Here is a 14,997-nt window from a genome sequence, read left to right on the forward strand (position 1 = left end):
TGAACCAGGAAGAAACAAAATATGAACAGACCAATCACAAGTAACGAAATTGAAACTGTGATTAAAAATCTTCCAACAAACAAAAGTCCAGGACCAGATGGCTTCACAGGTGAATTCTATCAAACATTTAGAGAAGAGCTAACACCCATCCTTCTCAAACTTCCAAAAAATTGCAGAGGAAGGAACACTCCCAAACTCATTCTATGAGGTCACCATCACCCTGATACCAAAACCAGACAAAAATACTACAAAAAAAGAAAATTACAGACCAATATCACTGATGAACATAGATGCAAAAATCCTCAACAAAATACTAGCAAACAGAATCCAACAACACATTAAACGTATCATACACCACGATCAAGTGGGATTTATCCCAGGGATGCAAGGATTCTTCAATATACGCAAATCAATCAATGTGATACACCATATTAACAAATTGAAGAATAAAAACCATATGATCATCTCAATAGATGCAGAAAAAGCTTTTGACAAAATTCAACACCCATTTATGATAAAAACTCTCCAGAAAGTGGGCATGGAGGGAACCTACCTCAACATAATAAAGGCCATATATGACAAACCCACAGCAAACATCATTCTCAATGGTGAAAAATTAAAAGCATTTCCTCTAAGATCAGTAACAAGACAAGGATGTCCACTCTCACCACTATTATTCAACATAGTTTTGGAAGTCCTAGCCACGGCAATCAGAGAGGAAAAAGAAATAAAAGGAATACAAATTGGAAAAGAAGAAGTAAAACTGTCACTGTTTGCAGATGACACGATACTATACATAGAGAATCCTAAAGATGCCACCAGAAAACTACTAGAGCTAATCAATTAATTTGGTAAAGTTGCAGGATACAAAATTAATGCATAGAAATCTCTTTCATTCCTATATACTAATGCTGAAAAATCTGAAAGAGAAATTAAGGAAACACTCCCATTTACCATTGCAACAAAAAGAATAAAATACCTAGGAATAAACCTCCCTAGGGAGACAAAAGACCTGTATGCAGAAAACTAAAGACACTGATGAAAGAAATTAAAGATGATACCAACAGATGGAGAGATATACCACGTTCTTGGATTGGAAGAACCAATATTGTGAAAATAACTATACCACCCAAAGCAATCTACAGAGTCAATGCAACCCCTATCAAACTACCAATGGCATTTTTTACAGAACTAGAACAAAAAAATCTTAAAATTTGTATGGAGACACAAAAGACCCCGAATAGCCAAAGCAGTCTTGAGGGAAAAAAAAAGAGCTGGAGGAATCAGACTACCTGAGTTCAGACTATACTACAAAGCTACAGTAATCAAGACAATATGGTACTGGCACAAAAACAGAAATATAGATCAGTGGAACAAGATAAAGCCCAGAGATAAACCCACGCACCTATGGTCAACTCATCTATGACAAAGGAGGCAAAGATATACAATGGAGAAAAGACAGTCTCTTCAATAAGTGGTGCTGGGAAAACTGGACAGCTACATGTAAAAGAATGAAATTAGAACACTCCCTAACACCATACACAAAAATAAACTCAAAATGGGTTAGAGACCTAAATGTAAGACCAGACACTATAAAACTCTTAGTGGAAAACATAGGAAGAACACTCTTTGACATCAATCACAGCAAGATCTTTTTTGATCCACCTCCTAGAGTAATGGAAATAAAAACAAAAATAAACAAATGGGACCTAATGAAACTTCAAAGCTTTTGCACAGCAAAGGAAACCATAAACAAGACGAAAAGACAACCCTCAGAATGGGAGAAAATATTTGCAAACGAATCAACGGACAAAGGATTAATCTCCAAAATATATAAACAGCTCACTCAGCTCAATATTAAAGAAACAAACAACCCAATCCAAAAATGGGCAGAAGACCTAAACAGACATTTCTCCAAAGAAGACATACAGATGGCCAAGAAGCACATGAAAAGATGCTCAACATCACTAATTATTAGAGAAATGCAAATCAAAACTACAATGAGGTATCACCTCACACCAGTTAGAATGGGCATCATCAGAAAATCTACAAACAACAAATGCTGGAGAGGGTGTGGAGAAAAGGGAACCCTCTTGCACTGTTGGTGGGAATGTAAATTGATACAGCCACTATGGAGAACAGTATGGAGGTTCCTTAAAAAACTAAAAATAGATTTACCATATGATCCAGCAATCGCACTACTGGGCGTATACCCAGAGAAAACGATAATTCAAAAAGACACATGCACCCCAATGTTCATTGCAGCACTATTTACAATAGCCAGGTCATGGAAGCAACCTAAATGCCCATTGACAGACGAATAGATAAAGAAGTTGTGGTACATATATACAATGGAATATAACTCAGCCATAAAAAGGAACGAAATTGAGTCATTTGTTGAGACGTGGATGGATCTAGAGACTGTCATACAGAGTGAAGTAACTCAGAAAGAGAAAAACAAATATCGTATATTAATGCATGTATGTGGAACCTAGAAAAATGGTACAGATGAGCCGGTTTGCAGGGCAGAAGTTGAGACACAGATGTAGAGAACAGACATATGGACACCAAGGGGGGAAAACTGCGGTGGGGTGGGGATGGTGGTGTGCTGAATTGGGCGATTGGGATTGACATGTATACACTGATGTGTATAAAATTGATGACTAATAAGAACCTGCAGTATAAAAAAAAAAAAAAGAATAGACAAAATAGTTGCCTTAGTTTAGAAGTCACTTCATATGACAATACTTACTTTTAAACACCAGAATCACATGTGATGACAAGATGTTTACACTGAGAGAGGCAAGAGGGAAGTGCAGCGTCACATTTCTCCATCCGAGTCTCTCGAGAGAGAGCAAGCACACACTCATTGAATGGAAAGGCTGACATTTAAATTGTTCTTGCTCCTACTCTCTTGTAGGCAGTGAAGTGGGGACAGTGGGGAGTGGGTAGCGGGTGGGTAGGGAAAATAGCACTTTTAGTTAAATTTGAATCAATTAAACGTGAATATGATGTAGACCCTCACATGCTTGTGTTAACGGGATAATCCAAAATATAAATGTTATCCAGTTGCAAGATATTAGGCCTTACGTCAAGAAATGCTCTAAGAAAAATATTTATAAATTGGTTCCTTAAACCATGCCTCCATAAGCTTCTACTAAGGGCAGCAACCACTTTCTTATTCGCATTTCATATCCTCAGTACCTGTTACAGTGCCAGAGTACTTGTGTGATAAATGTTAATAAATAACAGCAGGGCAACAGCCAGACACAAACCAAAATGAGTGAAGAATTAAGTTGAATAAAGATGTCCATTATTCGGTATTTAGAAGGAGGCTGTTTTACAATATTGAAGGAAGAAAAAAAATAGTATTCTATGCCACGTTCCCAGAAGAACGTCATATTTTTTCAACCCTTAGCATCTAACACAGGATCTGGCACAGAAAAAGGGCTCAATAAGATTTGTGATCCTTAATAATTACTAACACTTACTGAGTTGCTTGCTATATTCAAGCATCATCTAATTAACACCTTCACATGCATTACTTCCTGGCTAACCCAAAGGCACAGAGTTAGTATGCTTTGGAGCCAGAATTTAAAACAAGGTCTGTACTACTCTAGAACCAGTGCTCTTGACCACTAGGCAATACTGCTCTTCAATTTCATCAAAAAAGTAAACAGGGGCTTCCCTGGTGGCGCAGTGGTTGAGAATCTGCCTGCCAATGCAGGGGACATGGGTTCGAGCCCTGGTCTGGGAAGATCCCACATGCCGCGGAGCAACTGGGCCCGTGAGCCACACCTACTGAGCCTGCGCGTCTGGAGCCTGTGCTCCACAACAAGAGAGGCCGCGATAGTGAGAGGCCTGCGCACCGCGATGAAGAGTGGCCCCCACTTGCCACAACTAGAGAAAGCCCTCGCACAGAAACGAAGACCCAACACAGCCATAAATAAATAAAATAAAATAATTAATAAAAAAAATAACATGCTAAACAAGAGATCAAATGGAAATTTAACAAAATGTTAATAACAGTTAAAAAAAAAAAGTAAACAAAGCAACTCACACTTTGAAAAAGCTCTTGTCTCAAGAACCATAATTAGAGCTAAGTAAGGTCTCATTTTAAAGATAATCCTTGGGACTTCCCTGGTGGCGCAGTGGTTAAGAAGCCGCCTGCTCATGCAGGGGACACGGGTTCGAGCCCTGGTCCGGGAAGATCCCACATGCCGTGGAGCAACTAAGCCCATGCACCACAACTACTGAATCTGTGCTCTAGAGCCTGCGAGCCACAACTACTGAGCCCGCGTGCCACAGCTACTGAAGCCCGCGTGTGTGCCTAGAGCCCGTGCTCCGCAACAAGAAAAGCCCCCGCGATGAGAAGCCCGCACACCGCAACGAAGAGTAGCCCCCGCTCGCCACAACTAGAGAAAGTCTACGCAGCAACGAAGACCCAACGCAGCCAAAAATAAAATTAATTAATTAATTAAAAAACAAATAAAGATAATCCTTGCTTGATTAATGTTTTCACCTAGATAAAGTTAGTATATCAGAAGACTCTCCCTATAGGTAAAATTTCTATTCTGCAACAGCCCCAACCATAAACTTATCACCCAAACCCAGGGCATTTTTAAGAGTGCAAGGCAATACTATTAATAATTAAGTCAGGACAACAAGTACAAACTGGGACAGTCCTGGGCAAACCAGGATGTACAGTTACCCTAGCCTTTACTACAATGTTTACTTCATATCTTAAACCAGTATTCCACCTAGCGAAGGCCATGCAAATGTTTGCAGTGGTGGCTGTTTATGAGTTATAAGGTAAAATGAAGGACGACATATAATTTGAAAGGAGTGCACCGCAGTGCAAGTACTGCCCACGGCACTTGTCTCAATGCTCAAGATCACACAGTATTGCTACAAGAGACTTCTTTTCCTACCTATAAATATATCTGAGTACATTTTCCCTCATTCAAATCTTTTTTCTTTTAATTTTTATTTTTGGCTGCGTTGGGTCTTCACTGCGGTGCGCAGGCTTCTCATTGCGGTGGCTTCTCTTGTTGCGAAGCGGACTCCTAACCACTGCACCACCAAGGAAGTCCCCCTCATTTAAATCTTGAGTACAGTGACCTGATTAAAAATCTGGGGCCTACGGGACTTCCCTGGTGGTGCAGTGGTTAAGAATCTGCCTGCCAATGCAGGGGACATGGGTTCGAGCCCTGGTCCGGGAAGATCCCACATGCCACGGAGCAACTGAGCCCGTGCGCCACAACTACTGAGCCTGTACTCTACAAACCGCGAACCACAACTACGGAGCCCACGTGCCACAACTACTGAAGCCTGTGCACCTATGGAGTGTGTATATCCACAGGTTCATTTTCTAATTACAAAACTACCACATGTTCACTACTGAAGATTCAGAAACCATTATTAGACTGTTAGTCATTAGATTGCAAATTTGTAAATTATATTTCAGCTATGTTGATTCTGTGTAATGAAGTGGATTCAGTATTTTTGCTTCAATTACGTCTAACATAGATGCACGGCATGGCTTAAAGCAAGTTCAAAACTCCTAAGGAGAACCATTCAATTGTTCATACGATAACTGTCACAGAACTAGACAGCTCATTTTGTAAAACAAGCCCCGCCATTCATCCTTTTATAAGCATCTTTTCAACAATCATTTTTATACTAGTTGATTTCCATCACTTTTAGTCAGTGTGGGATATTAAATATTAAATATTAAAATATCCTGCCACTATCAAAAGAAGAAATAGTATATACATAATGTTAAAATATCATTAAAATTCTCACAATTTAAATGTTGGAGGAAAAAAGTTGAAAGTCAAATGCAAGATAAAATAGTAAAGGAGGTCAGGAAGTAATTCTCTATTTTTCAAGCTAGTAGGAAATTATAAATTTATTTGGAGTAAGGCAACATGGGTTAATGAAAAAAATCACTTATTTTTGCTTTTGGCTAGAATTATATCAACTTAGTTATGAGATAACACTGGTATTATTCCTACCCGTATTATTCGGAACACACTATATTTATCATTTTATTCTACTTCATTAAAAAAAAAAACTGCTGGTCATGACCTGCTAAATTGATTTGACATCTCATATATAGGATGTAACCTGCAGTTTGGGGGGGAAAACTCCCCACTATTTTAATGGATGTTATTGAAAATTAACATCCAGTTATTAGTAATGGAATAAACAATCATTTGTTAATAAAGTTTATTAACTGAGAAGTTGTTTATAATAACCTTTCAAAAGTGGAAACTACAGCAGAAGAATAATAAAATCTTAGGGCCTAAGATTTGGGAACTACTGCTCTCCAGTCACTTAAAATTTTCTCAGCTTTCAAATGCTTAATCAAGCTCTTGTATACATTTTCTTCAGTTAAACCAGCCTACCAAAGTGTGACCAAAAACTATATGATTTACTTTCACATGAATTAGGGAAAAAATAATACCTCAAACCCTGAATTCATAAACATTACTGTTTAGCACAAATCTAAGTTCAAAAAAAAAGGGCTGTAGTGACAGAAAGCAGATCTGGGATCCACTTGCAAAGGGGCACAAGGGAACTTTTTAGGGAGATGGAAATGTTCCATATCTTGATTATGCTGGTGGTTATATGACTATACACAACTGCCAAAACTCAAACTGTATAATTAAAGTGCATATTTTTATTGTATATAAATTGTTCCTCAATTTTAAAGAAGGAGGTCGAATTGATTTAGTCGATTGAAAAGAAATATTAAGCAAATAACAGTACAAGTGGTAACTGATGTGACAAAATTCACAAAGATGGTATATGAATAACTGCTATTTGAAAAACGCAGAGCTAAACATTTAAAAAGAAGCAACGTCCAGAAAAGGGGAAGTTTAAATAGTAATTTTAAAATATATAAATCAAAACATTCATTAATAATAGAAGTATACAATACCATGTTTCAATAAACTTTTTTCAGGGGAGGAATGTTCATTTTGGGGGGTTCTAGGACTATTGACAGAAGAAGAACTAAAGCATGTGAGAATACCAGCTGATCGTACCAGATAGAAGGCCTTGATGTTAACAAATGCTAGTTTCCAACATTTGCATTAGACTTACAAAAAAAAAATCACTACACAGAAATTACCACAACACTATAAATCAACTATACTTCAATAAAAAACAAATCACTACCTTTCTTCAATTGATCAACGTGATCAGATAAAGCTCTGAATTGATGTTTCTAACATTTCACCTACTCTTTTGCCTTCCACAGCTTTCTAAGCAAGGTTAATCCTGGATAGTGATAAGCATGCAAGTATCAACTCTCCAAAAACCATATATTTTCCTCCCAGGTGAAAACACAAAGAATGCCTGCTGTCTAGCACTAAACAAATGTCCCAAATACTGCACATCTCAGAGAAGCAATAAGAACAGCAGCAGCTGCTTCAGGAACACAGCTGTTCCTTATGGGTCAACAATGAGAGAAAACGTAGGGATTCTCCAAGGTAATAATAGCACCTTGCAAACCTGACTCACTCATTGGAGCCTCAATTTCTACATCTGTAAATACTTTTGTGTAGTTCCAACAGAAAAGTATTTAATTAAGAACAAGGCACTTTCATCTATGTTTATCTTTTAAGAATTGGATACTCTTGGAAAATCTTATTTTTAACTACGCTTGAGTGTGGACTTTATGCTTGAGTGTGTGAGAACATGAAGACATACTGTACTTATTGGCTCATTAAGCATAATATTTTAGTTGAAGAGGGATTTGCAAATATTGCATGAGGTGTTAGTATTTAAACTTACAAATCCCTCATGAAAAGAGGCAAAAAACAACATATAGGGGAAAAAAGGGGCAAAAATATACAAAAGAGCGGGGAAAATCTGGTAGCAATAAGGAGGCAGCAAAGTTAGTAACACCAGATCAAACCTGGCGTCAGTAGAAGTAGACAGGGACTTCCCTGGTGGCGCAGTGGTTAAGAATCTGCCTGCCAATGCAGGCGACACAGGTTCGAGCCCTGGTCCAGGAAAATCCCACATGCTGCAGAGCAACTAAGCCCGTGTGCCACAACTACTGAGCCTGCGTGCCACAACTACTGAAGCCCTCGCGCCTAGGGCCCGTGCTCCACAACAAGAGAAGCCACCGCAATGAGAAGTCCATGCACCGCAACAAAGAATAGCCCCTCCTCACCACAACTAGAGAAAGCCCGCGTGCAGCAATGAAGACCCAACACAGCCAAAAATAAATAAATAAATAAAACAGTTAAAAAAAAAAATAGAAGTACACAGAAGGAAAAAAGCGGCATTCAATTTACTTGCCTTAAGATACATGATGGGAAGATACATGATCGAAGTCTAAATTTCAAAAAATGTATTCCAAGAGAATCAACTCACTTAGACATTTTATTTTATTTTTTATTTTTTAAATTTTTATTGGAGTATAGTTGATTTACAATGTTGTATTAGTTTCAGGTGTACAGCAAAGTGAATCAGCTATACATATACATATATCCACTCTTTTTAAAATTCTTTTCCCATATAGGCCATTACAGAGTATTGAGTAGAGTTCCCTGTGCCATACAGTAAAGTCCTTATTAGTTATCTATTTTACATATAGTTCATTTAGACATTTTATTATGAGTGTTTGCCGATAACTACACGGATGGAAAAATACCACAACAGGCAAGCTCTATTTCTAAGAAGTTTACTAGTTTATCTGGAATCACATACTTATTCTGGAACAAAAAGAAAATTGCTTAAAGCAAAACATGCTATAGTCACTGGAAAAAATAAGTCACTAAGATATGCTTCTTAAAGAAGGTGTTTCCTAGGACTTGTTGGGGGATCAATTCAGAAAGATAAAGATATCCATTACCCTTATCAATATCATTATTTCCAAAACTGAATTGGAATTATGCAGGTTTAATGTTGCCAACCTTATCTTAAAAATAATAATTCTAAGGAAAGGAACCCATCAATTCCTTCCTTCTATGTATCTTCAGACCTTTACTGTTGTAAAACTGTAAACTGTGTGAAACTGCCAACATCCAGATATTTCTAGGGGACAAAAACAGCAATTTCATATGACTGCACCCAATACAATGTCCAGTCTAATAAGTAATTCAGTCTCACTAGGCTCCTGAAAATCTCACTGTAGCAAAATGTTCAATGTCCCTGAGTTACACCTTCAAATTGAAGGCTTTACTTTGCTGTTTCTGTTTTTCTGCGCATAGGAAAAAGATCTCAGAAACGTTTACTTTGCCCTCAGTCATTTGAAACTCAGAATGCCTTTTCCACAGGCACTGGGGGAAAAAAAGTGGACAGGGCCCCAGGCTGGGCCTCAAGGACTAACTAACCTTAAGGCAGCTAAACACTTAGCATTTGCCACAAAAAACAAAAACTACTGCAATAGTAACAGAAATTAAATAAACAAAATATTAAACTCAAAATAGTTTTATGGCCCTTGACTATTGTTTGGAGGGAATGGATTTAATTTAAGCTAGATAAATTAAATTTCTGAAAGGAATTTTTAAACATTTTCAAAGTGACTGGAGGCATATTTTCTATATCTAACTTTAAAAGGTAAAATGGCTTCCTTTCTCTTATGTTCTACCAGCAATAACATTAGGCACAAACATATTATAAAGTAAAAATCTACATTATATTTACATTTAAAACAAACCTAGAAAAGCCATGATTCTGAACTAAATATTCTACCTAAAGAATCTCTTCCACATACTCTTTCCTGGTCACTCACTCGATGCCCTTTGTTTCTTAATTCCTGGGATTCTTTTTACCCTTCTTTGCTATACAAGGCTTTGCCTAAACTTGTATGCCCCTTACTATAATGTAACCTCTCCCAGGGATCATGTCTTATTCACCTTGTGTCTCTCTCAGCACTCAAGACTGGGCTTTGACCATAGTTGGCCAGCAATAAAAAATTTAAGTAAAAACAGGTTTCTGCTTCGGATGAAAACAGATGACTTTAAGCTCAAGCAACTGCTATCTATAATTATAACTCATAATTCTAGATAAGGTGGAACACACAGGACTGGGGACCACCAACAGCTCTGCTACCTACAGCTGAAATTTTGAATAAATCGAGAACCACCAACGCCACAAATTTTTAGGATCAGGAACTTTGTGCTTCGTTTTCCCTGACACCCAGCATTTGATAATCATTTACTGCCTTAGGCACCATGCACCTGTACGCAAAACCCTCAATCATGATGATATAGAGATCAGCTCTAAATGAACAGTAACGTTATAGGCTATCATATCCTCACGGAAGTCCTTCCATTCTAGGTAAGAGAGGGATCTACAAAGGCTTATCACAGAAACTGGTCATTTCAAGCTTGGCTAGTAGGGGTTCTTTTCATGAGCTTTTTAAGTAAAGAGCAGGAACAGAAATTCTGGTCGTCCTTATCGTAATGATCAGCAATGTTCCATCCACGCAGCTCCTATTGCTCCTTATAAACAGTAAGGTGGTAACAGAATTTTCCAAAATCAGGTCCAAGGGGGTAGGGGGGGACTTAGCTCAGGATGAGTACAACAGTAAAAAATGGGTTTGGTTGTAATTATTTAGGTCAGAAACAGGGTCGAGGTTGCCTCTTTTAGAGACAAGAATTAGATATACGGACCAATAAATAAATTGGCCCCGCTCTAAAGCACTATCCAATAGAACTTTCTGTGGTGAACATTTCTATTATCTGTGCTGCCCCAGTACTGCAGCCACAAACCACATTGTGACTGTTGAATGCTTGAAATGTGGCTAATGTGACTGAGGAAATGAATTTTAAATTTATTTAATTTTAATTAATTACATTTAAATTTAAATAGCCAAATGTGGCTGGTGGGGCTTCCGTGGTGGCGCAGTGGTTTAGAATCCGCCTGCCAATGCAGGGGACACAGGCTCGAGCCCTGGTCTGGGAAGATCCCACATGCTGCAGAGCAACTAAGCCTGTGCGCCACAACTACTAAGCCCACGCACCACAACTACTGAAGCCTGCGCACCTAGAGCCTGTGCTCTGCAACAAGAGAAGCCCGCACACCGCAACGAAGAGTAGCCCTGCTGGCCGCAACTAGAGAAAGACTGCACGCAGCAACAAAGACCCAACGCCGCCAAAAATAATAAATAAATTAAATAAATTTTTAAAAAAAATGTGGCTGGTGGACAGTGCAGCTCTAGATTCTCTAAGTCAGTGGTTCTCAACCAGAGGGGATCCTCTCACCCCCAGGGCACAACTGCCTCAACTGGAGGTGTTTTTGGTTGTCACGCTGGGGAGAGGGGATGCTACTGGCATCTAGTGGGTGGAGGCCAGGGATGGTGCTAAACATTCTACAGTGCCCAGGACAGCCTCCTACAATAGAGAATTATCCAGCCCAATGTCAGTGGTGCCAAGGTTGAGACATCTGCTCTAAGTTTACTCAAGGTTGGAATTAAAAGTGCAAAACAGGGACTTCCCTGGTGGCACAGCGGTTAAGAATCCGCCTGCCAACGCAGGGGACACGGGTTCGAGCCCTGGCCCGGGAAGATCCACATGCCGCGCCGCAACCAAGAGCAGCCCCTGCTCTCTGCAACTAGAGAAAGCCCGTGCACAGCAACAAAGACCCAACGCAGCCAAAAATAAATAAAAATAAATAAATTTATAAAAAAAAAAAAAAAAAAGTGCAAAACAAACTGCTATACACCTTGTCTAAACATAATACCCAGGAAGAATGAGATTTTTCCAAGCAGCAGGAAAAGATCTGGGCTGTTCTACAAGTTTAAAGTAGCAGGTTTTTACTAACAGGTGTTATGTAGGTGTGTTGAATACCTTATTAAGATCTTCAGCATCAGCGTTATTACTTCCTGTGGCATTTTTAAACTTGGATATTAACATAAGTAAACACTGTGAGATTTGTTCCTTATGAGTTGGACGTACAGTATTGGGGGGGCTGAGGCGCCTACTCTTCTAGTTTGAATTCCTTGTCCCTATAATTAACCTATCTCTAGTTTCTTTGAATGTCACTAATTTCGAATACAAAAAGAAAACATATATTGTGAAAGAAAAGCAAATCAAGGCAAGAAAATGGCTCTGTCATCGCAGGTCTGCATGTCTACATATTACTTAAAGAAAAATCAAGGGTACAAAATTATATTTGGAGCAAAGGAAATGTACTGAGTGATTCTATTAAACAATGATAGCACACTACAGTTTAGAGTGAGAGAGATTACTTGAAATTTTAGAGGATGGATATCAAATAACATTGTGGTTTCTGTAGCCAGTCTAAATTATGCAAGGATTAGTTTAAATGGGATCCTTCAGAACTGCTCAAATAGTTCTTAAATTTATACTAGCAATGTAGAATTTAACCCAGCAGTCTATTCCTCAAAGAAACCAGAATAATGGACACAATTCAATGTTTTACTTTGATTCAAACTATTTTTCACAACACAAAATTTTCAACATTCATATTACAGCAATGCTTTTTCTTTTCTGCCCACTTAACACCAAGAGAAATTGTTCATTACAAGTAAAGCCCTGTATTCCTTCAGGGAATATAAAAATAAGACACAGTACTAGTTCTGAAAAACTTACATTCAGAATTTACACACTGGCCTAAGGCAGAGACTTCCAGCCCACACATTCTGAATTCCTGAAAGATCCCTGCAATTTTTGTGAATGTGCCAGGCTTAAGCACGCTGGAGTTTCAGTACCTCTTCAGATCTTCATTTGAAGAGTTTAAGATCTTTTATCATCAATTAACATTTAGGGAGCAACCACTGTAATCTAGTAATCAAATACCAGAAAAGTAATATTTGAAGCAGGATTCCAACCCATTCCGTTTTGCAGATCTGCCTATAACGAACTATTTTTGGAGGAAAGAACACTCCAGTTCTTTAGGTTTCTAACTGAAATGCCACAAAGCCCCTCCCATCTTCTTTATGAAACTGGAAAGGAAACAACACTGAAGGGACATTTTTAGCATCATTTTGTATTCAACCACTGGCGTTTGTATTCAACTACTGGTCCACACACGGTGTAGACCAGGGGTTCTCAGCCTCAGCACTACTGATAATTCTCTGGTACAGGGTCTGTCTTGTGCGATGTCGGATGTTAGCAGCATCCCTGGCCTCTACCCACTAGGTACCAGCAGCCCCTTCCTAACGTCTGACTGTGACAATCAAAAGTGTATCCAAACGTTGGCCAAATATCCCCTGGGGAACAAAACAGCCTGGTGGTTGAGAATCACTGATTTAGACTGAAACTCAAAGTACCACAAGGTAGACACTGTGCTCATCAAAAGCCTGGGAAGACTTTATTCCTAGACAGAAAAACATGTAACATTCACCACAGAGGCGGTGTAAGAAAAACATATTATCTTTGTCCTTTCTTGATTCCTTCCACCCAATATATGAGAAACAACGGAGGCGTGCACATGAAGACATCTGGCTCAACTTGTACAATTACTCCCTTCAACTCTCCAGTGACAAGTGAACAAATCCACAGCAGCTGCTGCACTGAAAAAATGAGAAAATATGTTACTTCTGCCAGTTCAAAATTAAAATAAAGCAGTCTTCAAACACTAGCACTGCTCCTGAATTCCACATATATGAAAAACCGGGTCTGGACAAACGGACTCCCAAGCTTGAAAAGAAATAAGGACTTTGAGGGAGGCAGAAAGTCAGGGTCTGAAGGTAGGTATCCGTGGAGAAATCCAAGCACTGGTTCTCGTTTACTAGCCCTAAATACGGGACAATTAGAATCCATTTCACATGCCAGAGCGGTCAGCCAGGTACATCACGCTGCTGTTCCCCCAAGAGGAAACCAGAGTAAAACGCTGCTACCAGTGGATTTCCGACTGACCTCAGGGTCTCCCCTCGCCACGGAAAGGGGGAGCCAGAAAGTTGTGGAGCAGCAGCATCCCCAAAGACGAAATTCACAATCTACAGAAGCCCCGCCCCTTTCTGGACCTCAGGGGTCTTTCAAACTACTGCATCAGAATCACGTGGGGACCTCGTTAAACCCACAGATCCCGGTCCCGCCCCCCGAGGTTCCGACCCGAGGGCTGAAAATCTGGATTTTTACCAAGGGCCCCAGGTGATTCCTAGGCTCGCTGAAGATGACAAATTACTGCTTGCACCTCTCCCTTCCTAACTTGGAGACCACAGACAACCTACAGGTTTCCAGTTGGCTCCGAAACAACTGGGGCTTCATTCCAGGCGCTTCTGCGGCCGCAAGTTGTTAGCTCTGTCATCCGAGAGGGTGAGCCGAGCTCTCGCAGGCCCCAAGGTCGGCCCCGCGGCCCCCGACTGGGTTCCGGGTCGTTCGCGGCCCCGGGCAGAACCCGGCCCAGCCTCTCCCGGCCTACGGGGACCCCAGAGACCCCCGGCCCCGTGACGTGACCAGGCCCCAGCCTCGAGCGACGGGCCGGACGCCCTCGCGACCAGGCCTCCTCAGGCGGGCCCGTTCGCCCCCAGCCCCTTCCCCGGTCACAATGGCAGCTCGCGACCGGGAAACAGGCGCCCCGCAGGCGGGGGCTTCGGGCCGCCGCTCCGCGTCCACCCCCGGTACGGACCTTCTCCAGGGGCGCGTCCATGGCTGAGGCGGCCGGTGGAGCCCGATGGAGGCCCGGCGATCCCGGGCACTACTTCCGCCTCCCGCGCCCCGCCGCCGTTTCCACGCTGGCAGCGCTGACGTCCCGCTCGCCCGCGGCCGGCGGGGCGGAGATGAGAAAGAACTTCCTGGCGGCGCCGCAGGGAGGGGAAAGCGGGTCTCGGTGAGGCGGGGTAGGCGGGGCCCACGGTGTGGGCGGGGCCCTCGAGGCTTCCGTACCAGGCCGTCACGCCGGCCAGCCCAAATGTTCCCAGGTGAGAGGGGGAGAATGGATGGCGGAGCCGTTCCAAACTCTCTTCAGAAGCCTGTCCGGGAGTCAGAGTAGAAGTATAATAATTACAAGGCATCACTCATGTAGCAAAATGCTGGAGATACTAGTAACGCACCTGTACTTCCGGGC

The 14,997-nt window shown here is 40.9% G+C and overlaps 1 protein-coding gene across 2 annotated transcripts in view; it reads right to left on the minus strand.

The window, feature by feature from the left end:
* The window catches only part of PDXDC1 (pyridoxal dependent decarboxylase domain containing 1), a 57,156-nt gene extending 42,404 nt beyond the window's left edge, over positions 1 to 14,752 (minus strand). The window contains exon 1 of one of the 2 annotated variants that reach the window (XM_061209933.1): positions 14,560 to 14,752. In XM_061209933.1, coding sequence (XP_061065916.1) covers positions 14,560 to 14,580 — 21 coding nt within the window. In that variant the 5' untranslated portion in view covers positions 14,581 to 14,752. The remainder of the gene's footprint in view (positions 1 to 14,559) is intronic. The other variant, XM_061209934.1, reaches the window with a different exon arrangement.
* Positions 14,753 to 14,997: the final 245 nt, after the last annotated feature.

Source organism: Eubalaena glacialis, chromosome 13 (assembly GCF_028564815.1).
Source record: "Eubalaena glacialis isolate mEubGla1 chromosome 13, mEubGla1.1.hap2.+ XY, whole genome shotgun sequence".
Classification (NCBI taxonomy): Eukaryota; Metazoa; Chordata; class Mammalia; order Artiodactyla; family Balaenidae; genus Eubalaena; species Eubalaena glacialis.